The sequence below is a fragment of the Squalius cephalus genome (genome assembly GCF_949319135.1).
Source record: "Squalius cephalus genome assembly, chromosome: 23".
NCBI lineage: Eukaryota > Metazoa > Chordata > Actinopteri > Cypriniformes > Leuciscidae > Squalius > Squalius cephalus.
Window position 1 is genome coordinate 26,237,300 of NC_137144.1, and position 27,841 is coordinate 26,265,140.

General features: G+C 36.3%; 2 protein-coding genes across 3 annotated transcripts in view; one reads left to right on the forward strand and one right to left on the reverse strand.

Moving 5' to 3' along the window:
- The window catches only part of kcnq1.2 (potassium voltage-gated channel, KQT-like subfamily, member 1.2), a 157,701-nt gene that overhangs the window by 3,003 nt on the left and 126,857 nt on the right, over positions 1 to 27,841 (forward strand). For both annotated transcript variants that reach the window (XM_079858946.1, XM_079858945.1), the window contains exons 2-7: positions 912 to 1,447; positions 20,345 to 20,435; positions 21,620 to 21,746; positions 22,558 to 22,636; positions 22,747 to 22,843; positions 24,596 to 24,736. In XM_079858946.1, coding sequence (XP_079715072.1) covers positions 1,029 to 1,447; positions 20,345 to 20,435; positions 21,620 to 21,746; positions 22,558 to 22,636; positions 22,747 to 22,843; positions 24,596 to 24,736 — 954 coding nt within the window. In that variant the 5' untranslated portion in view covers positions 912 to 1,028. The remainder of the gene's footprint in view (positions 1 to 911; positions 1,448 to 20,344; positions 20,436 to 21,619; positions 21,747 to 22,557; positions 22,637 to 22,746; positions 22,844 to 24,595; positions 24,737 to 27,841) is intronic.
- avpr1aa (arginine vasopressin receptor 1Aa) overlaps positions 26,211 to 27,841 on the reverse strand; it is a 675,329-nt gene continuing 673,698 nt past the window's right edge. Inside the window, exon 3 of the transcript XR_013819824.1 lies at positions 26,211 to 26,401. The gene's annotated coding sequence lies outside the window, so the exon portion shown is untranslated. The remainder of the gene's footprint in view (positions 26,402 to 27,841) is intronic.

Consider the following 27,841-nt stretch of genomic DNA (forward strand, 5'->3'; position numbering starts at 1 on the left):
AGTTTTTAATGTTGTTTATATGTCTATGTGGTGTTTTTAATATGCTTTAAGACAAACCATGTGTAAGTTCATAAGTCGACACCATTGCTGAGTATTTTCTCATTAAAGGGGTCATCGGATGCAAAATTCACTTTTACATGGTGTTTGCATATAAATGTGTCTCTGCAGTGTGTGGACACACCCACCATACAATGAAAAAAATCCATTCCCTCCTTGTTTTTAATCCTCAAAAAGTCTGAACACTCTCAATAATCAAGCCGTTTGGATTTTCTGAGCAATATGATGTCATAATGCTCATGCTCCGCCCACGACCGCTGACGGACTGTCCCGTATTAGCATATTTCTGCCCTCAGCCAATCGACACCCCCCATGGAAGAGAGGGGTGGGGTGAGCAGTTGCTCATTATCATTTAAAGAGACATGCACCTTAACAGGTTGCTGTGGACAGAGCTGTTTTTGAGGAGTGTTTTAAACAACCATTGAGGAATTTGAACCAAAGTATATAACAAACTTTACATGAACACCCTAAAGAATCACACCAACTTGTGGAAAATGGGCATCCGATGACCCCTTTAAAACTGCAGTGAACCAAAGACAGTCTCAAAAACACGCTTTGAAATCGCTGGTGTTTCTGACGTCACAAACTCCCTTGTAACCAATCAGATCAACGTGTGATCGTCAACCAGTGGATCTCTGAGCTGAGTGAGTGAGTGGAGGCGGGGCTCATTTGCATATTCATAGAACCAAGTATACTAAATGAGCCAAGGGTGTCGAGTTACATTCAAGCCATTTTAAGACGTCAAAAAAAATTCAAGGAAAAAACTTTTAAATATGTCATTTTGATTTTTAAAGTATAGAATTATTGACTACAGTTGGACTTTAATGCTTTCCCCATTTGTTCTCGCTTCACAGGTTTGGTGGCATGGCAGATATAGATCGCATTGGCTTACTGTGACAGATTCATCACTTCTGAGAAGTTCTACCCAAAGGAACCCACTGGAACACCATCCCACGGGACGCATCCCCACCATGGGGGAGAGACTGGGCCGCACAACCCCTCTTTTGTCCCGTGGCCGCACGTTCGGATGGTCCACCTCCAGCAACAGCATCAAGCTGAAGACCTTCGGCCACAACGGCCAGGAGTTCCCAGTGCCGAGCTCGATCCACAGCCTGGAGGAGGCAGCAGCGCCCAGCGCGTCCCGCTCTCCTGTTTCACTGGAACCGGAGCCCGCGGTGAATAATGGATCAAGCGCATCCGTCGCTCCGGGTGGCTTCACAAAGGATCCACCGGCGCACAGCGAGCGCGTCCAGCCCGTCTCCATCTCCACCGTCCCCAGCGCCCGCTTCACGCACAGCCCCTACCGCACCAAGACTAGCATGCAGGGCGATGTGTACAACTTCCTAGAGAGACCCGCCGGCCTGAGGTGCTTCATGTATCACTTCCTCGTGTGAGTACCTGCTCATTTCTGTAGCATTTGTACATATGAAGCTTAATAGGGTTTTTAGTAGGGCTGTGAAACGATGAATCGCATCCAAAATAAAAGTTTGTGTTTACATAATATAGCCTATGTGTGTGTACTGTGTATAATTATTTTGTACTGTATACATAAATACATACACATGAATTAAAACATATTTGCATGTATATTTTATATAGTTTAAATTATATATAAATATAAATATTTTATATTTATAATGCATTTTTCTTAAATATTTACATGCATGTGTGTGTATTTATATATGCAAAATAATTAAACAGTACACACACATATATTATGTAAACACAAACTTTTATTTTGGATGCGATTAATCACGATTAATCATTTCACGGCCCTAGTTTTTAATCATACCTTTATCATTTTAAGGTTTTACTCTTAAGTTTAACTCTTCTTGCGTGTCGGTCAAAAATGATATATTTTTTCAATTAAATGAATGTACTATATTTTTGTTTGATAATATTTTTTATGTAATGTTTTGCATTTGTAGGGGATTTTATGGTACTAAATGATATTTATGGAAATAGTGATGATCCATTTCGTACCTGTTAAACACTTTTTGAGCACGGACCTGAAAATGAAGTTTCCGTAAATCTTAAAAACTTTCGTAAATCTTAAATGCTTTGGAGCACTGACTTATATTGAGTCTCTTTTTAAAGAAGATACTTGGCAGATTATTGCTAAAAAAAAAGAAAAAAAAAGTGAAACTTAAAAGTTATAGAAGTTTAGTTTATTATTATGATTTTTTTAAATTGTATATGAAATATATATTTTCAAAACATGTTTTACTCTAAAACTGTGAGAAAATCAAAGCCATAAATCTGAACGAGCTGTGATCCAAATTTGAGGTTGATATCTCAAAAAATTTGCTTTGAGTAAAAATATCTGTGTGCCAAAACTGTTTTGTCCCAGTGTGAACACAGCCTCAGGGGAGTGATTTGAACAAACTCGTAACGTGTTCTGGATGCTGTACATGAGCCGTGTGTTAATCACAGCTGATGCCGTGTGGATCTCAGTAACTAAAGGAGAGTCCTCTCTGTGTCCCAGCACCTGAAACAGCTCAACCTGATCCTCAAAGTCTCTGTGATACACTGCAAACTCAGACACCAGACTCACCTTTACCTCGATAGAGAAAGCATCACTTTTTATTGGCCTCAAAGTGATTTAATGACAGCGTGTACGAGAAAGTGGCTGATTTTAGTGTTAAATAACCATGAAATGTGAGCTAGTTTAGCTAACGAGTGCATTAGGACATGACAGCATGTTTTATTATGATTATCATGTACTCACCCTCATGATATTATGGCAGATTTTCAGTTAATAATGACTTGAGATTCAGTCTATTCCTACACAAATCTATCATGAGTTCAGAAAAATGGGAAGATCTCGCATATAGACTGTCCATATGATACTTTTATGGTGCTTTTTTGTTTCTTTAGTGCAGAACTCACTATGCTAGGGTTGGTTGCTTGCCTTAGACGTTGATGTGGTTTCAGTTTATTTAATTTGAGTATGATTTCTATACTATTATAGTTTTCATTAATATTTTGAATTAACTTTCTCAGTATTGTTTTTATAACTTTTACAAGAACAACAAAAGTTAACAAACATAAACAACCATATCCCCCCCCCCCATTTTGAATAAAAGTTTTTTTCATATTTTAATTTGTTTAATTTTTTTGTAATTTTTATTATGTTATTCTTTTGTCATTTTTATTATTATTTTTTAAATATTACTATTTATGTTTCATTTAGAGATGCACTGAAACTAAATTTCTCAGCCGATACTGATTGCCGATTTTTCGGAATTAAATCTACCTATAGTTTGATTTTCTTAAGGAAAAAAATCTCTCCCAAATAATGCTGCAAACTATACAGGGAAGGGAACCCTCTCATTTGGTGCATTACTGTAATCTTAGATAGATGGCGATAGTGAAAATAATTGATTTTATCTGCCGATACTGATTATTGGCCGATACACCGGTGCATCTCAAGTTTCATTTATTTTTATTTCACTTTTAGTTATTTATTTATTTATGGTTAGTAATCTTAGTAATTTAAATTCATTTTATTTAGTTCCCAAGGTTAAAGTTTTTTTAACGTTATGTTTGGTTCATGTTTTTTCAATAATTATTATTTTATTTCAGATTTATTTCAGTTAACAAAAAGAGTTTTAGTTTAGTTTACAATAATAAAGGCCCGTTCACATCAAGGAACGGTAACTATAATATAACCATAAATGTATAGTTCTAACGTTCTAAATTTAAAATATAAAGTATATAATGTCCGCATCACAACTATAATGATAAAGGCACAGAGAAACTATATAGTTGGAATCAGTTTCAGAACAAATTTTTTCAAGCTGATGAATAATAAAAACACTGTAGCCAATCAGAATCCATCTTGCATTTAAAGCGGCAGACGACAAGACTGCCGCGCGCACTTATAATAAACAAAACATTATCGTTAGGGATGGACGATATATCGGCCACCATATCGGTATCGTCCGATATATGTTCATTTTTAATGTTATTGTTATCGACCTGATAAGAACATTTGGCAGATGTATTAAAGCCAATAAATAATATATTATTTCCTTCAGCTGAGACACTTCAGATGTGCACTGTTCAACATGATGGTTTTGAATTGCTTTGAAATATGATTGGAATCACTTTGAAAAGGATATAAGCTACATAAAATTATACTGAGAACATTATAATTGTGTGCTTGGGTCATGACTTCTGTTTTTGTAATCAGGCTCTCAAAAATCTTATAAACATTTGATTTAGATTTATTGGCCAATATATCAGTTATAAGCTTTCAAATATAAAAAATTATCGGTATGGGCCACAATTTGCATATCTGTGCATCCCTAGTTATCGTTACAGTTATTGTTTTTGGTGTGAACGGGTCTCCATCCACTTTCATTGTCTAGGAAAGAGCAGCATGAACATCTGGCTGAATATCTCTTTTCTTGTGTTCAGAAACTCACGAATGAAAGTCACATGACAGTGATTAAATCAGTCCCTCCAGTTTTTCGCGATTCCGCGATCGCTGAATACAACGCAAAATCAACAAAATGTCGCATTTTTTGCAATCCTGCATAATTCCTAATTTAACCGCAAAATAATCAAAAAAATGAAAAAGACCTCACAAAACATTAAATTATAATCACCCAATTGAAATATCTCTAGTTTAATTAAAGTTTCAATGCATTTTTACGTGGATACAGATGTTGTGGGAAAAGGGGAAACTCCTTTTCCTCGATTTACTGAAGCCCATAGAGCTGGTAAGTCCCGCCCCTTCCGCTAACCCCACTGGACCTCTAGGTTGAAAAATCGTCAATGCAAATGAATGGGAGAAAATAGTTATTTTCTGGTCCCGTTTGAATTTTGCCATGAATGTGAACATATGTTGTCTGTGAATTTTTAATATAATGTTTCGTGTAAAGAATGCTACAATTTAGCGGGTAGAAGTTTGATACGGTTAGACTTTGTGTGAGAGCACTTTGTGGTAGAGCCCTGCACGGGCCTCAAATCTAGGCCCGAGCCCGGCCCTGGCCCGAGATGCTCAGGCCCTAGCCCGACCCGTGTCCGACAGCTCATCAGAATTATCAGCCCGAGTCCGACCCGAGCCCGTTTTTTTTTTTTTTTTTTTTCACAGCGGCAGACTGCCATTAAAATATGTCCGTTTTGTTCGTTATGTTTCTTTTCTTTTCATTTCTTTATTAAGTTAATTTAGACAAATGTTTGGAGCATAAAAAAAAAAAAAAATGACGACCAAGCAAGCCGAGCCAACAGCGAGTAAAACATGTTTGATCAATTTAGCCTCTCAAATCAACGCTAATACTTTACTTAGCTACAATAAAATCCATAGATATAAAACACTTCAAGCATATCACACAGACAGTTAGTTTAATGTTTATTTATTAAACCACAGTGAGTAAATTTTTTTGAAATACTGAGGCAGGCTCAGGCTGCTCGCAACAGCGCTCGCAAACGAAATGAGCAATAGTCAATCTAAACAAATTAAATTAAATAAATCAAAAACAAACTTGCAGGTTATCTTACCTCAAAAATGCACCACAGAACATGGCCATTCTTTTTTCCAGTAGTTTCCAACAGTTAAACGAAAATAAAGTCCAATCAAACGAAAAGTTAGAACAGTCTTTTACAGAGCATCGTGGAGAAAAAGAATAGCATCCACAGTGGAAGATTTTAACCCAGTCCTCTCTTCTATCACGCGCGATTTTTCTCTTAATATTCTCCATTATTTGCACATGAGGTGAATCGTTGGTTCCGCTGACGGGAAACCACCTGTGTGCGCGTGCGTGCGTTAGACTGTCATGTCAATCATATGTCAGTGTAATTATAAGATTATGAAAGTTATGAGATTATTAAATGTCTTTCTATGTTTGTTTTTCTATCGTCGACGTCAACTTCTCTTTTTTTTTTTTATTAATGTCTAAAAATATGAAAAGATGGATAACTCAAAAAAGGCCCGAGGCCCGGCCCGCATGTGAACTATGACGTGAAAATTGGCCCGAAGCCCGGCCCTAGGGGCGTAAAAAAGTCGGGGCCCGTCGGGCTCGGGCTGAAATGCAGGGCTTTACTTTGTGGACTACAACTCTTCGCTGCTTTCGACGCGAATCTGAAGAAAGAACAGCCCATTTGGTTTGAATGTTGACATTTGGGTACAAAACACACAGGCATCTCGATCTGTCTCCATAGATTATCACAGCATTAGCACCGTGATTTGACAAGTGGAGGGAAATGTGTTATGGGGTGACGTCACATAGGCGACATGTAGTCTTTCTCGTTATGTCTTTTCCACAACTGCTAGCCGAAGAATCATACCATATACTGTCAAACTCGTAACATGAAAAATTCTATAAAAAATTCACAGACAACATATGTTCACATTCATGGCACAATTCAAACGGGATCAGAAAATAATTATTTTCTCCCATTCACTTGCATTGACGATTTTTCAACCTAGAGGTCCACTTGGGGTTTTACGGATGGGCGGGACTTACCAGCTCTATTATGTAAAACGCATTTTGCAGCTGCACAGTGAGTGTCTGGCTCACTCATTGGCTGTGCTGCGGCAACTGCACATCCAATGGCGCGGGCGCCTCTGAGCTAGCATCACGCCATTACACGTCAGAGGCCGTCAGGGGGCTGTACTAACCTATATTAGTCCCCGAAAAACGCCGTTTTAGCAGGTTTAACGACTGAAGCGACACCTTGCCAGGTTACTATAGTGCGGCCGGCTACGCAATACTCGTTCCCTACTCTCAGGGAACTGAGGTTACGATAGTAACCGAGTAGTTCCCTTTCGAACGGTCACTTCGTATTGCGTAGCTATATGCAGTGGGGACGCCATGCAAAACGCCGCACTATAAGTAACTTGTTGTCTTCTGCAGCTCAGGACCCCTCAACTCAGGATTATACACAGTTCTACAGTATAAATGACTACACCTGCTGTTAATATTTACATAGGTCAGGTAGAAAAAAAAAATTGCCCATAGGTTGTTTTAAAAGTTAATTTGATGAGAATTTGATTAGACCAAAATAAACAAGCTTTATGCATTTTGTTCGTGATTTGTGCCATGTATGACTATTGTGCATCTGACATAATACTATTATGGTAAATGTGATGTCCTAATTATAAAATATAACATTTTTCAAAGCTTAATGCAAAAAAGAAGTGCTACATGTGGTGTATAGAACCTTGGTGCTCTTTGGTTGTGGGATAGTATATCTCTGAAGACAAGAATTCCAAGGCACTCGAATGTTAGTGAAAAAAGTTAAAAAGCCTTTATTTCATTCCTTTATTTCATCACCGTGATGAAGGCATGTAGCCACAACGCGTAGGTGTACTTCTCACCAATTTTTTAAGTAAGCCAGGAATGAAATAAAGGCTTTTTAACTTTTTTCACTAACATTCGAGTGCCTTGGAATTCTTGTCTTCAGATATAAAATATAACAATGGCAAATTTTTTCACAAATTTCTGGAAATTACCACCACAAAATCAGCCATTTTGATCGCAAAAATCACACAGAAAAATTGTGAAATCCTGGAGGGACTGTTAAATAATGAAGTTTTTTCATTTCTGGGTGAACTATCCCTTTAAGAACTTTTTGTGTCTGACCCACTTTCTCAATGAATGAATTCCAAATTCAGGAGAATAATGAATGTTCAGATGTGGCGCTCTGCCCAGCGCGTTTGGCACGTATTAGTATTTTTCTTGAGCTTATCGCACAAGCATGTCATGACACAGCGATGGAAACTCTCTGGCGGCTTGCCTTCCTTCAGTGCTGTTTGCTTTGGTGGTCTGATAACCTCTCTCTCTCTCTCTCTCTCTCTGTGTAACTGAGTATCTAGAGTTGCAGTGGTGAACCTGATCTCAGCCTCTTACTAAATTAAACCCCACTGACTGATATTCTGTGCCGCTCCTTTAACTAACTCTTACTTGCTGATGGTTATCGATGCCAGGTTGTTCTCCGGCCGATCTGGACACAGTAAGATCTGAACGCATCCGTTCTGACAGACTAATGACCTGTCTGGGTCCTCGGGTGGCCATGGAAAGGAGATTTTGTGCCAGGACATTGTTTAAAAAGAAATCCTGTCTGGGTTTTGAAATGAGACTCGGACTACTGGAATCTATTACTGTACACATTGACTGTATTGTAAACATTTTTATTGCTCAGTTCGCAGTTATGTTACAATGAGGTATCAGGTTTGACTTTTTCTTTTGAAATTACTTGGGAGAAATTAAAACTTTGTTTGTTAGAGCTTTTAAGCTATAGAATTAATGTGGAAAGCTACTTAGAATTTGATGAGACATGTTTGAGTTCACATTGAGATCTTAGACTTTTGATCGCATACTGTTTTTTTATTTCTTCTCAGGAGAAACATCTGAGAATCAGCGTTATTTTAGGGTCACTATATTAACTGTATTATATATTTTTTTTAATATTTTGAATTCGTTTTTGTTTGCATTTTACATTTAAATATTCAGTTAAAGTTTTAGAATTTAGTTGTTTTTGTCATTTTTATTGTTTTTATATATGTTATAGTATTACATTTTAGTTATGCAAGTTAAACTGAATGAAATGTATTTAATTTAATTTATTTTATTTTGTATTTAATACATTTCATTTAATAAATTATTATTATTTTATTTTATTTTGTATTTAATAAATTTCATTTAATAAATTATAATAATTTTTTTGTGCTTTTGTCTCTCCCCCCCCCCCCCCCCCCCAAAAATATTACTTTTTAGGTTTAATTTATTTTTATTTCAGTATTATTATTATTTTTTTTAAAGGTTTTATTTATTTCTTGTTAGCAATCTTAATGACTTAACTTAACCTTATTTAGTTGCCAAGGCAAATTTTTTTTTTTTTTAATATTAATATTTATTTTATTTCAGCTTCATTTCAATTAACAAAAGAGTTTTTTAGTTAGTTTAGTTAGTTTAGATGGCAATAATGAAGTTAATCTAAATTAAATATATTGTATCTTATTTTTTATTTAATAAATGTAATGTAATATTTTTTTAATTTATTGTTTAATTTCATTTCAAGTAACAACTGCTTTTTAATTTTTTTATAGTTTTAATTAACTATAATAACTATAATATGTCTCTATTTAATCACACTGTTGTCTCTGAGAAAAAAAGACTGCGATATTGAATAATTTTTTCCTGCTGGCTGCACCATTGCTTGGCCTTCATATTTCCAAACGTATTCCTGTTAGTGCCGAAGGCTACAATTTGTAAAAAGTGCGGAAGATAAAAACAGAGAGCACTGTTGCATTATGGGAGATTTGCACATGGCCAGGTGCCTCTGATGAATCTTACACAATGATCCACATTTGCAGTGCACCGTTTTGTCCTCTGAATTTGCTGCGTGACTGCAGACATTTGGATATTTTATGTAATTAAATTCCCCTAGTTCTGAACTCTAACGCAAGATTTGAGTTCCTTCAGAGAGACAGACACAAACACGCCACACTGAGACTCAATAAACATCAACATGCAACAGTCTTCTGTAATGTGATGTGATGTATTTAATGTGACTGAAAGAGAATATTTAATGTGAAACAAAATATGCGCATTTCGTTCTCCTCAGACATCCTGACCTCTGTTCTTTAAGGTCTGTCTGATCTGTCTGTATTTCAATTACAGCTCAGTGATCAGCTTAGTTACGATGGGACTATCAGAGACTCGTGCAGCTCAGCCCGGATAAGCTTCATCATTGATCCTTATGGGCCGAGAGAGGGGGATGGAGAGCTATAGGATCATCTCCGGTCTTAACGATTTCAGAAAGCAAATTTACTTAGCATATCTTGTTGCTTGAACATGTGAGGCGCCCAAAAGTGTAAAATAAACAGCCAATAATGTTAGTCTGGATTTAGATCTGACTCTTTACACTCTTAAAAATCTAAATGGAATCTTTGGGAAAAGGTTAAAATGTTCCTCACACTTATAAAAAGTTATTCTTTTTAGAACTTTTCACTGAAAGGGGAACCAAAAATGGTTCTTCGATGGCATCGCTTCGGAAAAATAACCCCTTTTGTTACCTTTGGTACCTTAAATATGTTTCCATATCCCAATTTAGTATTTATAAACTCATATCAGACATTGCTCGGTTTTTTGAGCATCTTTCTCAGCAGTTTTGTCTTAACCAATGGCGTGAGTTTGGGGCGGGGCTATCTGTTTGACTGACCAATGACAGATGTGCAGAGTGTTCAGGAAAACTGTTTGAAACAGTGATTTATTTTTTGCAATTCTGGTTGATGATACAATGGTCTATTCTACCATTTAAACCATTTATACCATTTATTCTCCAGAATAAAAATCACATTTTTTTTTTAATCATCTGAAATGTGCTGCGACTTGTATTCCAAAGCGACTTATATAATGCAATTAACATCAAGCACGCAAAATATGTGCAAATTCGTGCCGAATGAGAGGTACGTGAACCCAAGCTTATTTGTTATAATGCCGATAGTTTCAGTTAATTTGTTTAGGCTTAACTCTATAAGCAATGGCACTATAATTTATGTTTGTTCCTGTTCTTTTATGAATACCGTTACATTTCAAATGATTTGTTGTAGAGTGAGGGGAACTAAAACACTTGTTTGTAAATGTTTCGTTTTATTTACTGGTATTTTGCATTTTTTCCGAGTGCAATAATAAAATGTGACTTGTACACTGATGCGACTTTAATGTGTCTGTGAATATGGTATTTATTTCCTCTTTTTGTGGCCATAGTTTTCCCATTGAGAGGAGAATTAATTGAGGTTAACATGAGATTAATAATTTTGTCCCAGTTGAGATCATAACCCATTGGTGATTTAATCCGCTCCGGACAGCTGGACCGCTATGCAGGAATCATTTTTTTCAGTGAAACCCCGTTAGATATCAAATATATACATAGCTTTGGTTGTTTTAAGATTCATCGATAATGGTTGGTGCTCTGCGAATTTGGCGAGGAGGGCTGGTGGTTTTGCTCACTTTAATTGTCTCAGATTATTTGCATTTAGTGCGGTCTGTACTTACCGAACTGCATTGTACGGAGACCAGTGTACCATTTCATGCTTAAATTGAGCTGTCGACTGGATTACATTCAAGTTCTCTTGTTTCCCTGTCAGGATCCTAAAACCACCTGGCATCAATAAGTAATCTCTGGTCAGAGCCGGGTCAGGTGATGTTCATGAGCCGCTGGACTTCACAGCTCTGCATTTACAATCACATATTTTGGTTTGTTTGTGTTGCTTCGGGTTGCACTAGACAAATGGAGACATTTGCATATTATTATTATTATTATTATCAGTGATTCTCGGTATATTTCTTGATTCATCCCTCTGATGCTCTTCGGTCACTTTTCAACGCAATATTTTATGTTTTAATTTTGTTACTTAATCATAATGGTTTGACACTTGGTGACTTTGGTGGCACTTGATATATGAACACATAAAAAACTAAACAAAATCATAGACATGATTCAAAAAGGTTAAATGGTCCTAAAAAAAAAAGTTCTCACGGATCAAAAATGACCACCATGGAAATAAATGGTAAAAATAAAAATAAAATAAAAAGACAGAGAATTTTTTTTGGGGTTGCAATCTACAAATTATCCATGATTCATAAAAAAGCACACAGCAATGAATGGGTTAATTGAAAAATAATAAGAAGAAATAGAACATAAATGTTTGGATTGTATTGTAAATATGGAATTATGGAAACAAATGGACCATAATTATTGTGGTCCATATTACAGTTCCCTCAAAATACTAAATCCAAAATATTAGTGAACAAAATATTTAGTTTTTACTGAAAATAAGTTACATTTGAGGAGTAACTTCCTCCAAAAAAAAAAAAGCTCCAGAGAGTTTTTTTCTTCTTCAAACCCATATGACTTACTTTCTTTGGGTAAACACATGGTTTGTATTATATTTGTGTTGCACTGAAGAAAGAAGGTCATACGAGTTTGGAATGACAAGAGGGTGAGTAAATAATGGCAGAATTTTAATTTTTTGGACGAACTGTCCCTTTAAGAAGTTTTTTTTTTTTTGCAGTATGCCAAATGTACTGTATGTGTTGGCATAATCCACTACATCACCCTGCTAATGAGTGTTATTATCTTTGCTAAGCTGATGTTTAGCTCAGATATGAGGAGCATGACTTCTGCCATGCCTCTGGGAAACGGCCATCACCGGCTTTTCCTGGACAACCGGAAAGCCGTAATCGCTGTCAAATGGGTCGGCAGTGATACACCGATCGGTCCACTGCTGCAACCTTATAGTCCAGTCATTTTAAGCCCGAATGGGGGTCAACTTAGGACAAATTGCAACAGAAGCAAACTCAACTGATTTTGTATCCTCAATATGTCCTGAATAAGGAAAAAAAGGCCTTAAGAATCCCATTAGGGAAAGTTTAGAAAAAGACCCAAATATAGCCTATTCATACGCCTATTCATTCTTTTTCTCACGTGAATAGGGTAAAGTTTTTAACCTTTAGATATCACCATGAAAATTACTGAGTTGATTACTTACATCAAGACAAACAAAAAATGTATTACAAGTTTTTTTCAATTGAAAAACGGTGCATAATCTAGTTACGTATGTGCTAATTTGCATAAATACCACAACAGATCTAAACATAGGGTATAGCCAGGTGAAAATGTCTTGTTGAATCTTGTAAAACAGTAAAACACTTAATGTTAAGGTCTGAATGGAACCCATTTAGGCTACCCATGAGCATTAATACATAGGCAGGAAGAAGGACTTTAGAAACCAGCCTTTATTAATTATTATTGCAGAGATGGGGTTTGGGGCTGGGTCTGTGGGACTGTTTCTGGGGATTCACTTTTTATTTTACCTACCTTTTGTCTTCTGCATTCTCCTTACCATTGTCTTCTGTTCTTCCCTCAGACTCATCCCCCAGAAACAGTCCCACAGACCCAGCCCCAAACCCCATCTCTGCAATAATATAAAAATATGCCGCTTGATTAAATTAATGCTTTGTTTATTATATATAAGCTTGCAGGAAGTTTTAATGGTAGTTTTGATTTCTCATCATAACCCCTTAAACAAGTCTTTTTGAACCTGGTGTTTTTGTTATGCAAAAATACCACAAAAGGAAGCAGGATATAGCCAAACAAGATGGTAACTGATATTTGATTTAAGCGAATGTAGTTATACTGGATATGATTTGTGACATTGTAGGTTGTTTGTTGCCCAATGAAGTTAATGAATGAGCTGATTTTGGGATCAGGCTCAGTAATGCACCAGCTGTTTTGTTTTAATCAGGTCTAGAGTATGTCCTTTCAAAAAGTCCAACCAGTGACCGAGTTTGTTCCAGCTCGCGCCTATTATTAGGTGCCGATGTGCCATGACTTCTTAACGCAACGGGAGGTTGATTGAAAACGGCATGTCTAAGGCTAGGCTCTGAGGTAAATGTTATTGTGTTTTGGACTGGGAATCTGGTTTGGATTTGGGATTTAATTTGGCTAAAGGCGAGAGCTCTGCATGTGTCTGCAGGGGTCCATGGGATTGACAGGAACATACCGTTGGATAGAGGCTAGACATCTGCACATAGAGACAATGATCCTCCTGTGAGAAACAACTATTGGGTATAGGGTCATGCAGCCGAAGGTCAAACACAACGAGACCTTTCAGAAGATGCACAGCTCCAGTCTAGGGTCACTGTTGGTTTAAAGCCCTAGTTTTTCTTAATTAGAATGCAGTGATTGGAAGAAAAATAAATGAATTATTGACTTCTGACACGGCGATGCAGGGATTAAAAGAAAGCAGGATCGAGATCCTGCAATATTTCTTAAATAGCAAAATCAAAAATCTCGAAAAACGCAAACAGATCAACCAATTGAAGTCCCCCTGCAGTCAATCATTTTAGCCCTTAAAACTCATCTTTGATCACCAAAATGACAAATTTAAAAGTTTTTTTCCTTGATATTCTTTATTTTTCATGCCTTAAAATATCTTGAATGTAACTCGACACCCTTGCCTCATTTAGTATACGGGATTCTATGAATATGCAAATGAGCCCCGCCTCCACTCACTCACTCAGCTCAGAGATCCACTGGTTGGCGATCACACGTTGATCTGATTGGTTACAGGGTAGTTTGTGACGTCAGAAACACCAGCGATTTCAAAGTGTGTTTCTGAGACTGCAGTTTTAAGGAGAAAATACTCAGCAATGCTGTCGACTTATGAATTTACACATGGTTTGTGTTAAAGCATATTAAAAACACCACATAGACATATAAACAACATTAAAAACTTGATTTTCACCACAGTGGGACTTTAAACATAGACAATAACGGACAAACGGCAACTGAAACTGAAACTGTGGGCTATATATACAGAGAAACACCAGGGACTAAACGAGATATTTAATTAGAAACAGGTGTAACACATGAGGGCAAATCAATACTATGGCAACAGAAGAACGAAGACAAATGAAACTGAACTAGGAATAGTGCAAAACTAACTCAAACAAAGCTTAAACCCAAATAGTTACTTGTACATCATCAAAGTCTAAAATATTTGCATGACATTATTAGAAATGTATGTTTATACACCCAAACAGTTCATAGTAACAATTCCCTGCTTCTGAACCTTTAGACAGATTTAAAAGGATATTCAGATTATGAAACATTATCACTCTTTTATCTGTTGAGGCTCTTAATCCAAATTTGAGAAAATGAGGGAATCCATATTTGTTCCATTTGCGAGCGTCGCGTCCTGCATTTCTGTTAATCCTGCTGTTGATGGTGCAATATCACAACATCTGGTCATTTCAGAAATGGATTAGAGGAGCATTTCTTCTTCTATACAGTGCTGTTGCAGTCACTTAGCTCTTCTGAGATTGCTTGTAAACTTCTTTTTAGGATTTTTACATAAGCCCAATATGTTCTAAAGCAGCAGTTATGCACTTGATTTCTGAACATAATCGCTTTACATGAAAAGTGTTGAGAGTGTTTAATGACACAACTTTAAAAACTTCAGTCGTAATCTGTTTTAGCTTTCTAAATTCAAGCTTCAAACTGGGTGAATGTTTAAAAGCCTCTACTTTCAATAATGCAGTGTCATTACAATTCGATTCCTTTTAGAGCAGAAATACTGGAAGCTTATAGTGCGGAAACTCATTAAAAGCAGAACCTTACAGTGCTGAATCATAAGGAGCAGAACCCAGAGTAAAATGGTTGAGAACGAAACCCTTTAGAGCCATGTAGAAAGACGAAACCCTATAGAGTCATATAGAAGAACGAAACCCTATAGAACAAAACCCTATAGAGCCATATAGGAGAACGAAACCCTATAGAGCCATATAGAAGAACAAAACCCTATAGAACAAAACCCTATAGAGCCATATAGAAGAACAAAACCTCATAGAACAAAACCCTATAGAGCTATATAGAAGAACGAAACCATAGAGCCATATAGAAGAAACAAAACCCTATAGAGCCATATAGAAGAACGAAACCCCATAGAACAAAACCCTATAGAGCCATATAGAAGAACGAAACCCTATAGAGCCATATAGAAGAACAAAACCCTATAGAACAAAACCCTATAGAGCCATATAGAAGAACAAAACCTCATAGAACAAAACCCTATAGAGCTATATAGAAGAACGAAACCATAGAGCCATATAGAAGAAACAAAACCCTATAGAGCCATATAGAAGAACGAAACCCCATAGAACAAAACCCTATAGAGCCATGTAGAAAGTCGAAACCCTATAGAGTCATATAGAAGAACGAAACCCTATAGAACAAAACCCTATAGAGCCATATAGGAGAACGAAACCCTATAGAGCCATATAGAAGAACAAAACCCTATAGAACAAAACCCTATAGAGCCATATAGAAGAACAAAACCTCATAGAACAAAACCCTATAGAGCTATATAGAAGAACGAAACCATAGAGCCATATAGAAGAAACAAAACCCTATAGAGCCATATAGAAGAACGAAACCCCATAGAACAAAACCCTATAGAGCCATGTAGAAAGTCGAAACCCTATAGAGTCATATAGAAGAACGAAACCCCATAGAGCAAAACCCTATAGAGCCATATAGAAGAACGAAACCCTATAGAGCCATATAGAAGAACGAAACCCTATAGAACAAAACCCTATAGAGCCATATAGAAGAACAAAACCTCATAGAACAAAACCCTATAGAGCTATATAGAAGAACGAAACCATAGAGCCATATAGAAGAAACAAAACCCTATAGAGCCATATAGAAGAACGAAACCCCATAGAACAAAACCCTATAGAGCCATATAGAAGAAACGAAACCCTATAGAGCCATATAGAAGAACGAAACCCTACAGAGTCATAAAGAAGAACGAAACCCCATAGAACAAAACCCTATAGAGCCATATAGAAGAACGAAACCCTATAGAGCCATATAGAAGAATAAAAAAAACATAGAGCCATATAGAAGAATGAAACCCTATAGAACAAAACCCTATAGAGCCATATAGAAGAACGAAACCCTATAGAGCCATATAGAAGAATAAAAAAAACATAGAGCCATATAGAAGAATGAAACCCTATAGAGCCATATAGAAGAACGAAACCCCATAGAACAAAACCCTATAGAGCCATATAGAAGAATGAAACCCTATAGAGCCATTTAGAAGAACGAAACCTTATAGAGCCATATAGAAGGATAGAAAAACCCATAGAGCCATATAGAAGAATGAAACCCTATAGAGCCATATAGAAGAACGAAACCCTATAGAGCCATATAGAAGAACGAAACCCTATAGAGCCATATAGAAGAACGAAACCCTATAGAGCCATATAGAAGAACGAAACCCTATAGAGCCATATAGAAGAATAAAAAAAATAGAGCCATATAGAAGAATGAAACCCTATAGAGCCATATAGAAGAACGAAACCCCATAGAACAAAACCCTATAGAGCCATATAGAAGAACAAAACCCTATAGAGCCATATAGAAGAACGAAACCCTATAGAACGAAACCCTATAGAGCCATATAGAAGAACGAAACCCTATAGAGCCATATAGAAGAACGAAACCCTATAGAACAAAACCCTATAGAGCCATATAGGAGAACGAAACCCTATAGAGCCATATAGAAGAACGAAACCCTATAGAGCCATATAGAAGGATAGAAAAACCCATAGAGCCATATAGAAGAATGAAACCCTATAGAGCCATATAGAAGAACGAAACCCTATAGAGCCATATAGAAGAACGAAACCCTATAGAGCCATATAGAAGAACGAAACCCTATAGAGCCATATAGAAGAATGAAACCCTATAGAGCCATATAGAAGAATAAAAAAAACCATAGAGCCATATAGAAGAACGAAACCCTATAGAGCCATATAGAAGAACGAAACCCGAAACCCTATAGAGCCATATAGAAGAACGAAACCTGTAGAGCCATATAGAAGAACGAAACCCTATAGAGCCATATAGAAGAACGAAACCCTATAGAGCCATATAGAAGAACGAAACCTTATAGAGCCATATAGAAGAACGAAACCCTATAGAGCCATATAGAAGAACGAAACCCTATAGAGCCTTATAGAAGAACGAAACCCTATAGAGCCATATAGAAGAACGAAACCCTATAGAGCCATATAGAAGAACGAAACCCTATAGAGCCATATAGAAGAACGAAACCCTATAGAGCCATATAGAAGAACAAAACCCTATAGAGCCATATAGCAGAACATATGGTGCCGGGCCCTATAGAGAACAAACTTAGAGCAGAAATATGTAGATCAGAAAACAGAATGAAAACTTATAGAGCAGAACTACAGAGTGGAACCCTATAGAGCGGAGTCGTATAGGTCAGAACCTTATAGATTGGAATCACGTGATGCAGAACCCGGCTAAGGCTAGAACGGACCCTTGAATTGAACTATATTAAAAACAGAACTGTATTGGGCAGTGGAGCCTTATAGAACAAAATCTTACTGGGCTGAAATTGATCATATAAATTAGAACCCATTTCTATAAAGTTTGGAATATTGTGGAATCAGCAGAACCATATAGAGCGGAACCTTGTAGAGCAGAACCCGACAGTGATCACTGCTAGAACCCATAGACTGTAAAAAAAAAATATGGACGTAGTGTCCGTGACGTCAACCGTAAGTTTTTGAAGAGCATTTTTGAAGCCCAAAGTGGGCGGAGCTGGCCGTCGCCATCTTGGCAGCGTCACATAAACGAAAATGTGTAGCGAGACGGATTAGCTGAGGTGACGTGACACTAACAGACAAACGGCTAGTAGTGACATCAGCGGCAATCCACCTGTCACTCAAGTGGCCACGCCCTTAATTATGCAGAACTTTAAGGCTTATATAATTTAAACGGATGAGTTATAAAAACAGGCTGTAAACACATTTTTTTCTACTGTAAATTTGGGCAACATTGGGGTTTATGGGATTGACTCTTTCGGAGCCTGTCTCTAGTGGCCAGTCGATGAATTGCAGTTTAACCCCTTACCTGACAGGGATCACTGGTGATCCCAGATTATTTTAGTTCAAAATATGTTTGAGCTTATATATCTCAATATTAATAACAGTCTGGTTAATTTTGAGTCTTGAACTATAAACTCTCAAGGGTTGGCTTTCTAAATGTATGTGTGTTATGTTTCTATTCAGAATTACTTATGAGCAGTAACCTTTTTATTTTGGGCATTTCATGTATGCAGCACTTGCCAAAATTGGGGGTGATGAGCAAGGGGTTAAGTCACTTCCGTGTTGGTTTCAAGAGAGAGAACCCTATAAAACTGTATTTGAAAAAGAACTGAACCTTTAAACTGAATCTTATAGAACAGACCTACAGATCTGAATGTTTTGGTGTCTAACCAAGAAGAGCAGAGCATCTATAAGATCCAGACCCGCAGCTCAGGTGATGTTGCTCATGTGATTTGATTGTGGTTTGTGTGCATCACGTTCAGGGGTCCACCATCTGGTGTTCTGCATCAGTGCGTGACCCTCAGTCAACACACACTCGAGCCGAGCCGCTCCGAACACACCAGGTCAGCATACATCTGGACGTGACGCAACTCCCGAACTCCTTTGCTGCTTTATCTTTTGTATTACACGTGACATTTTGATCTCGGACTGCTGTGTGAGTCACATTGTGTGTTTGTCTTTTGGAGTTAGATGGAGAGTGTGTTTGAAGGAAATGTGTGTTTATGCAAGTGTAATCTCTCATGTGGTTAAACTCTCTCCCATCTGTCCAGTGTGTGTGTGTGTGTAGGAATCCTTTTGAGTGTTTTGAGGCTCTTCTTACACACACTAACAATATTCTAGATTAAGAAACGGTGTTCAAAACCATGACTAGTCTGTGGATTTTGTGAACGACTAGATTATTCTGTGTTAAGAGCGTCCTGTATATTCATTGGCTGTGTTTTGCTGGTGTGTTTTTCAAACAGTTTGGACTATTTTTAGCTTTATGTTTTAGCACATGTACTGTAGCAGTGCAATAAAGAGGATGAATTTAAAAAAACTTTTGCAAAAAGTGTTTTAACAGCAGAATGGCACATGCAATAAAAGAAAATAAAGAACAAGATGATAATGGATGGCGTTAAAGACCAATAAGTCCAAGTAAATTTTATTTATACATCACTTTTCAGAATTGACATTGTTTCACAGCAACTTTACAGAGAAATATTGCTGGATTAATGTCTAAATGTCATTAAGTCCTCATTGTGCAGTTCAATTAAGAAAATTATCTTATATTTGTCTGTCTCAATTTGCATACGATCAGTTTTCAATGTTAGGCAAGATTGCAGTTAACGTCTCAAATCATACTGTGTTAAAAATATAGTGTGTCAGAGGTGTTCAATATAATATTTCTTGTGCATTTTTTTAAAAGTGTGCAGCTTTTGGCTAATGTTACCCACAAGCCCTTGCATTAGAGGAGGAGTTTATGACGGTACTCTTTTGACTTTTCCAGTAGCAAAGAATGCAGTTTTTTATTGAAATTATATTGAATGCTGTATATTAAAGTAATTAATTTAGTTAGATGCTAATGCAAATAGTATGCGACAAAAGGTTCTTTAATATTGCATTGACAAGGTAGTTTGTTTACAATACCAGCATACTGACCAGTGCATACGTTTATTATTTGCATGTGAATTGAGGTAAGCAGGGATCATAATGTCAAAACCATTTCAGAGTATCTTAAAAATCGACCTGGAGTGATTTCGATGGGGATCAGATAGTGATGTGGTTTTGAATACTTTGTTGAAATCATTAAATGGAAAGAGATACACCCATGTGTAATGGCAGATCTCTCCTACTAATGTCCACAGGTTTCTCATGGTCCTAGTGTGTCTGATATTCAGTGTCCTGTCCACCATCGAGCAGTATGCAGACTTCGCCTCAGGATTGCTCTTCTGGATGGTGAGTGTTTCACTAGATATCATCACGTCTTTAATTCTTTGATTGTGCTGCAAGTGACATTTCCAGTAGGCGAATGCAGTAACGTTTAGTCCCACTGGATGGCAATGTCATATCTCAGTTGAGTTGATGTTGAGTTCATGGAAAGGGCTTGAAGGCTTGTTTTCCCTGGACCACATTAAACATGAGTGATTTAGCAGTTTGTATTTCTGTCAGCACACCCACACCTGTAGACACCTGCAGTGGGGCGGATCCCAGAGAAAACCCCGAGGCTTTGAACACCGTACAGACACACTTCATCAAACCAGCATTTAATGCATGTTTAATTACCCTGCCTGGATGACAGATTTTAGTGAGAGACACGAGTTAGTGAGTGAGTGAGTGTGTGTCTATTTATTCTGTGTGTGAGATAATCCCCAAAGATCCCTTTGAAATAGAGAGTTTTTGGCTCCAATCAAGAGTCAGAGACCTCAATATGAACTAAAACATTCATTTTAATAGCTCTGGCAGCCAATCCTAATGTCAATCACTGTTGACTCATTTGTGCCTGTTTTTATTACTCCTAAAGAATATTAGTAGAAAAGTTTATCCCTAAATGAGACACATCTGAGAACTCCATTATGTCTCCAGCTAAGACAAGACAATTATTTTATTTTATTTTATTTTATTTTATTTTATTTTATTTTATTTTATTTTATTTTATTTTATTTTATTTATTAATTTTTGTACTTTTTAAAACTTTTTTTATTTTTTACTTTATTTATTTATTTATTTTGTTTTACTATTTGTGTCACTTTTTTATTACTTTTTTTACTTTATTATATATATATATTTATTATTTTTATAATTTTTAATTGTTTAAAAAAAAAATTTTTTAGTTTAGTTTAGTTTTTATTACTCCAAAATGAATTTTAGTAGATAGGCAAAGTTGCAATGGAATGATCTCTGGATATTTTTGTGAGTAGGCTTGCATGCAGTGTGTATGTTCCTGCCAGTAGACTAGTTATTGTTAGCACTCGTTTGACTTGTGTAAGCAAACTGCAGTCAGGCCACCCAGATCACCCAGAAACCCCTGAGTCTATCAGGGTCAAACTATTATCAGAGGTCAGAGCCCCATCTGGGACATCGTGTAGACACACATATACGGTAATCATGCAAAGATCCACCTGTTTCTGTCTGCCTTGCAGGAGATCGTGCTGGTGGTGTTTTTCGGGACAGAGTACGTGGTCCGGCTGTGGTCGGCCGGCTGTCGGAGCAAATATGTGGGCATTAAAGGACGTCTGCGGTTCGTCAGGAAGCCCATCTCCATTATAGGTGGATGTCACCTAGAGTCGAATACTGGCACACTGCTTACTACAGTAGATATGATATACTGCATACTGATTTTAAAAATAGTATGTGAAGCCGAACGTTATGTTGTTGTCACATGACCCCATTACATTGTACATTCTTACCTGGATTGGCTGCCATGTTTTTAATCCGATTCTTTTAAAACATCTGCAGTTTTGACAGTCCAATCAAATAAGAAACCAAGAAAAATATGAAAACATTTTTATTTTACTTTTATTACTTAAGGTTCAGTCCTCACACTGGAAATTGATCTCAATTTTAATATTTTTTCATTTTATTTTATTTTTAAAGATTTTTTTTGTCCTGTTATATGACCATTTAATTTACTATCAATGAGATACTATAATGTTTTTTATATTTATTTTCATTACAATTTTTTTTAATTGTTTTTGTGTTTTTTTTTTAAATAATTTGTATTTTTAGTTATTTTTGTGCTTCAAGTTAAACTAAATGAAAATGCGAAATGCTTCCTTGGCTGAAATAGCTTAAATAAAATATGTTTTCGTATTATATTCCAAGTAACAAAAATGTTTTTTTTTTATGGTTTTAGTTTATATATTTTATTAACCCGGAGTTTATTTTTTAAAAACCCAGAGTTTTATTATTTTATATTTTAAAAATGTATATATATTTTAAAAATGATTTTTTTTTCTGATTTAGTTTTTCTTTAACCATAATGTAATTTTTTTTAAAAAGCTGTTTATCTTTACTGAGATTATTCATAATTTCAGAGAGTTCTGTATGAATTTGACCTCTTCTTGTGCTCATGACACAGATCTGATAGTGGTCGTCGCTTCTGTCGTGGTTCTGAGCGTCGGCTCCAATGGGCAAGTGTTTGCCACGTCCGCAATCAGGTACAGAAATATCATCACACACATGTTTGATCAGAAGAACATCCAGCTGTGATCAGACTTCACTGATGTTTGTTGTAGTGTGTTGATTAATGCTCTGTGTATCCTTGTAGAGGGATCCGTTTCCTTCAGATATTGCGTATGTTGCATGTGGATCGTCAGGGTGGAACATGGAGGCTTCTGGGATCAGTGGTTTTTATTCATCGACAGGTACGCTTGATTTGCGCCATGACCGTAATTCTGGCGTTAATACTTTACAGTGCAATGAAACCCACTGATTTCATCAAACTGAGTTAATCAGCACACGTCTGGCGTAACCAGCCTCAGATTTTCCCTCCAAATATGGCCTCAGGAATTCACATCACGATAATCTAAGCTCCCGTTTCACTCATCTTAGGCTTTACACTTTAAATCCAACGACTTCACGCTCACATTTTCTCAATCATTTCACCGTTGACGCACGTCTCATGAAAGGGCTGAAGTTCTCAGTGGATCAGGCATGATTAGGCTAATTCATTCAGCGCCCCGTGCGCCTTCACATGCAGTTTTGCCTTTTAAGGTCAGGTGCTTTTACACTCATGGCCTACGCCACGTCATCTACTCCAAACGAGAGAGTAAACGAGCAAACACCATACACTGTGCATCACACAAAAATAAAACTAAACTGTGTTTTATTAGTCATGAATGTGGTATATATTGCACTAAAAATGTACCAAAAAATCTATGAAAATTGTCATCAGGTTTTGATTTGTCTTGCACAAAAAAAACAAAAAAAAAATAAAAAATAATAATAATAATAAAAAAAAATATGTAAATATATATATATATATATAAATATATATATATATATATAGATTAGATAGATAGATAGATAGATAGATAGATATACACACACACACACACACACACACATACAGTGATAGGAAAAATACAAAAGCCTAGAAGAATTGCCATCTTCACCATTTATTCAAATATTATTGAAAAATGTGTTAAAGATTTTGTAAGTATATTGCCTTGTTGTCCTTTTGAGTCAATTGTTTTATTTGTGATAATAACACAGTGAAACATGTTAAATTGTGCGACTTAATTTTCGGCTAGGCTGTCATACAAAGAAACTATGAACGCATGCAAAGACATGAGAGAACCAACAAAATATTAATAACTGATTACGTTGTGTGAGATTTTTGTTTTTCTATGCATTTTTTGCATAGTAAAATAAAACCTGTAGCTGGAGTTTGCCTTTTTTGCCAAAAAAAAATTATTGTGTTGGTTTTCCTTCATATTTAAATTTTTCATTTTTAAAAATATAAAATATTTTCCACAATTTTGATTGTTTAATCAAACTTGTCGGCCATAGAAAACTATTACCTACACTATATATATATATATATATATACAGTATATATATATATATGTGTGTATATATACATATATAGTATAGTGTGTGTAATATATATATATATATATATATATATATATATATATATATATATATATAATCATTACATCATTAAATACGTAATGATTATGTAGTCCAACTTTCATAGTCATTAAGTCAGTCCTGTAATGTAATGCATTATAGAAAAAGAGATCAACATGCTATGCTATACATCTAAAACTATTAACTTTACTTTTCATTCATTTAATAAATATTAAACAGTCATATTAATTTAACATTACATTTTTTTTCCATTTATATATTATTATTATTATTTATTTAATTTTTTCCCGTTTTTGTTAATTGCATGCAGTTGATGTGGCATCATGTTAATTTAGAGATTACATGGATCATATTTTTCACAAAGATGAATGGTGACCAGTAACTTCTAAGATCTTAGAACGTTCCTAGAATGTTCACGTAATGCTAAATATTTATTTACATTATTTATATAAACGTTATAACCTAAAGTCTTGATGTTGGAAATGGGTTCATCTATGTTATGTCTCTTCGCCCCGGTTCAGGAGCTGATCACCACGCTGTACATCGGGTTCCTGGGTCTGATCTTCTCCTCATATTTTGTGTATCTGGCGGAGAAGGACGCGGTAGACGAGGAAGGGAAGACGGATTTCTCCAGCTACGCTGATGCTCTGTGGTGGGGCGTGGTGAGTTCATTCTTCTTCATCAGAGAGTGGAGTTACAGGAGTTGACAAGCGGAGATAAGACCAGGGCCAGTTGCATAAACACAGTCATATTGTGTCTTAAGAGCTAGTCAGGGGTGTGTTTCCCGAAAGCATTGTTAGACAACTATGGTTGCAAGTTCCGTCATTATTATCAGCGGTTCAATGAGTCAGTGTTTCCCGAAACCATCGTTCCAACGAACATTCGCAAACAGCATCGCAGAGTTGTGTGTCTGGAAGGACGGCTCTCAAGCTGTGGTTAGAAGCAGTTTCTCGTTTGCATGACATGTGGACTCAATAAATCCTGATCTTGGGCAAAATAAGCAAACTGACATTCAGTGCAATCTATATCTTTTATTTAGGATACATACAAATAACATTTACATCTTTTAGTCTGTCAAGAGCATAGTTTTTGAAGAGTGCACATGTGTGAACGAGCTCTAGTGTAAGAACGAGCCTATGATTGAATCTGGAAATAAAGCAAAATAACTGAGAAAAAAAGCCTTGTCCGTAATTTATAGCGAAACATCTAGCATTAATTCAGTCTCAACAGATTCATTAAAAGTAGTTATTACTCCAGCACATGCATGACATCATTAACCAACGTGGTTGAACGACCAATTTGCGACAATATGGTTCGTGACTCGCTAGTTGATTTCTTCAACGATGCATCCGTACTGTGATAGTGAAGCAGCGGTTAACCAAGGGATAAGAGTCTTACTTTTCAGATTTAAATGAGACCAATCTACCTTTTTATGTAAATGCCTTTGAAGAACAAAATTAGATGTCTAACTTGTAAAACTAGTCTGAGCAGTTTATGCAACCGACCACAGGTTAGACTATTTTCAATTCTAAGAAAGCCTTGTTTGTCAAGCTAGTTGGTCGGCACATGATACAAGACCATAACATCAATCATTGTAGTTGTCTTCCATGAATCATTTGAGTAATTTGTGGTTTTATTAAAATCTAGAAACCGTTTTGCCCTCTGGAGATCTGGCATTATCTGTCTAATCTGCAGTTAATTTCATCATGAAGTTCCTTGTCTGTAGAACAGAAGCGCTTTAGGAAGATCCTAGTAGATAACATCTCTTTTCAAGGTTGAATGTATCTCAAATATTTGTATTACATTTTCCCGCTTTCTCCACCATCTTTCATGATTCATGACACACACTCTTAACCCTTTGGTGTTTTGTTTTTCTAAAAGATTTTTTTTACTTCATTGGAATGGTATGAAACTTAGTTAAGGTTTTGGCACTTGCTGTGTGAACACACACACACACACACACAAAAATCATGGACATGATTGGAAAAGGTTAAACGTTCTTGAAAAAATATAGTCACACTTGTATTGTTCATGGTCAAAAATTAGTGCATTGGAAATGAATGGGAAGCGAATTTCATCTAGTGGAGGCGTTTGGTACTGCGCCCAAACACAATCTGACTGAAAGCTCATTTTTTGTAGCCTGGTTAAAACCAGACTATTCTCAGTAGTAACTGAGTTATGGTCTGGCAAAGCTTCATTAATAACTCATTTCCAAAGGGGCGTCACCAACGGATGTCACTCAAATGCCTCTGGGCGCAATTGGATAGACCTAAAACCAATCAGAGCGATCATCATCGTGTAAAGCCATATGTTACGCCTAAGTTACACTACGCCATAAAAGTATGTACTCTTTTTGTGAAGAAAAGGTATTTACTTTTGAATGTGTAGCAAAAAAGTAGGCAAGCTTTGGGACATACTACTTCGTCATCTTTATCGGACGGATCTGTCGCGTGCATCCTGTCACGTAAACTGCCCTGTCAATCATCTCGTCACAGTTAAAATCCTCTATTAAATCTAATTTAATTTCCTACCGTTTCGGAGAGACATGTAGTAGCACGTTCATCTGCCAGTGGGTCTTTCATGGAGACTGTCCTCATGTGTTTGCAATTTGAATATAATAATGCATTTAAAAGTTGGTGCGCTTCACCAACGGACGTCGCTCAAATGCCTCTGGGCGCAACTGGATAGACCTAAAACCAATCAGAGCGATCGTCATTGTGTAAAGCCCGCCTCAACGTTTCTGACTGGTGCCTTGATTTGGACGGATTAGAAATGGGCTTGAATGGGCTCTTTGCCAGACTACTTGCAGAGCAAATCTAAATTTGCCGGAAGTTTGTCTGAGTTTTCCCAGGCTACATTTTTTGAGATATCAACCTCAAATTTAGAACACAGCTTGTTTAGATGTATGGCTTGAATTTCTCACAGTTTTGGAGTGAAACGTGTTTTTGAAAAATATATATTTCATATTGTGCATTTTTCATAACAACAAATGTAAAACTGTATAACTTTTTCCAAGTTAGCTTTTTTAAACCTTTTTCACTTCAGCAATAATCTGCCAAGTCTGTGCTCCAAAGCATTCAAGACAGTTTAAGTTGAAAATGTTCAGGTCCATGCTCAAAAAGTGAATGAATGGATTATAACTATTGCATAAATATAATTTAGTACCATAAAATCCCCTAAAAATACAAAATATTAAATAAAAAACATAAAATATAGCCTAGTACAATCATTTAATTGAAATCTGTCATTTTTGTCCGTCACGTGAGCAGCAAAAGAGGTTTAAAATTAAGGTTCTTTATTGGCATTGATGGCTTTCCATTCCTCAAAAGGTTATTTTATAGTGGAAAAATGTTCTTTAGATCATTCAAATGATCTTACACTAAGGAAAAAATGGTTCTTCTAAACTATAGCAATGCGAAAACCCACTTTAATGCCTTAGATTCTTATAAAGCGTAATTATTCTGCCTGTTGGATTCATATCAGGTGTGTACTTTAAAATTCTGCCTATTTAGGGAGTTCCCTAGGTTTTGAGCCTCAGTTTGGATTGGTTATGGGTGTAATATGTCAATGTTAGATGAACAGTAATGTCTCCAATAGCTTATATTTTGAGTTTCTGGGTCTTGCTTTGGGATGGTGAGAATGTTTATACCCACAACAGAAACTTGAGGCTCTAAAATGCCTGTGATTTTTCTTTGTTGTGTCACATTGCAAACCACACAAGAAAAGAGGGTCATAAAACATCCAGCTCCAAATCAACCCACTCGAAA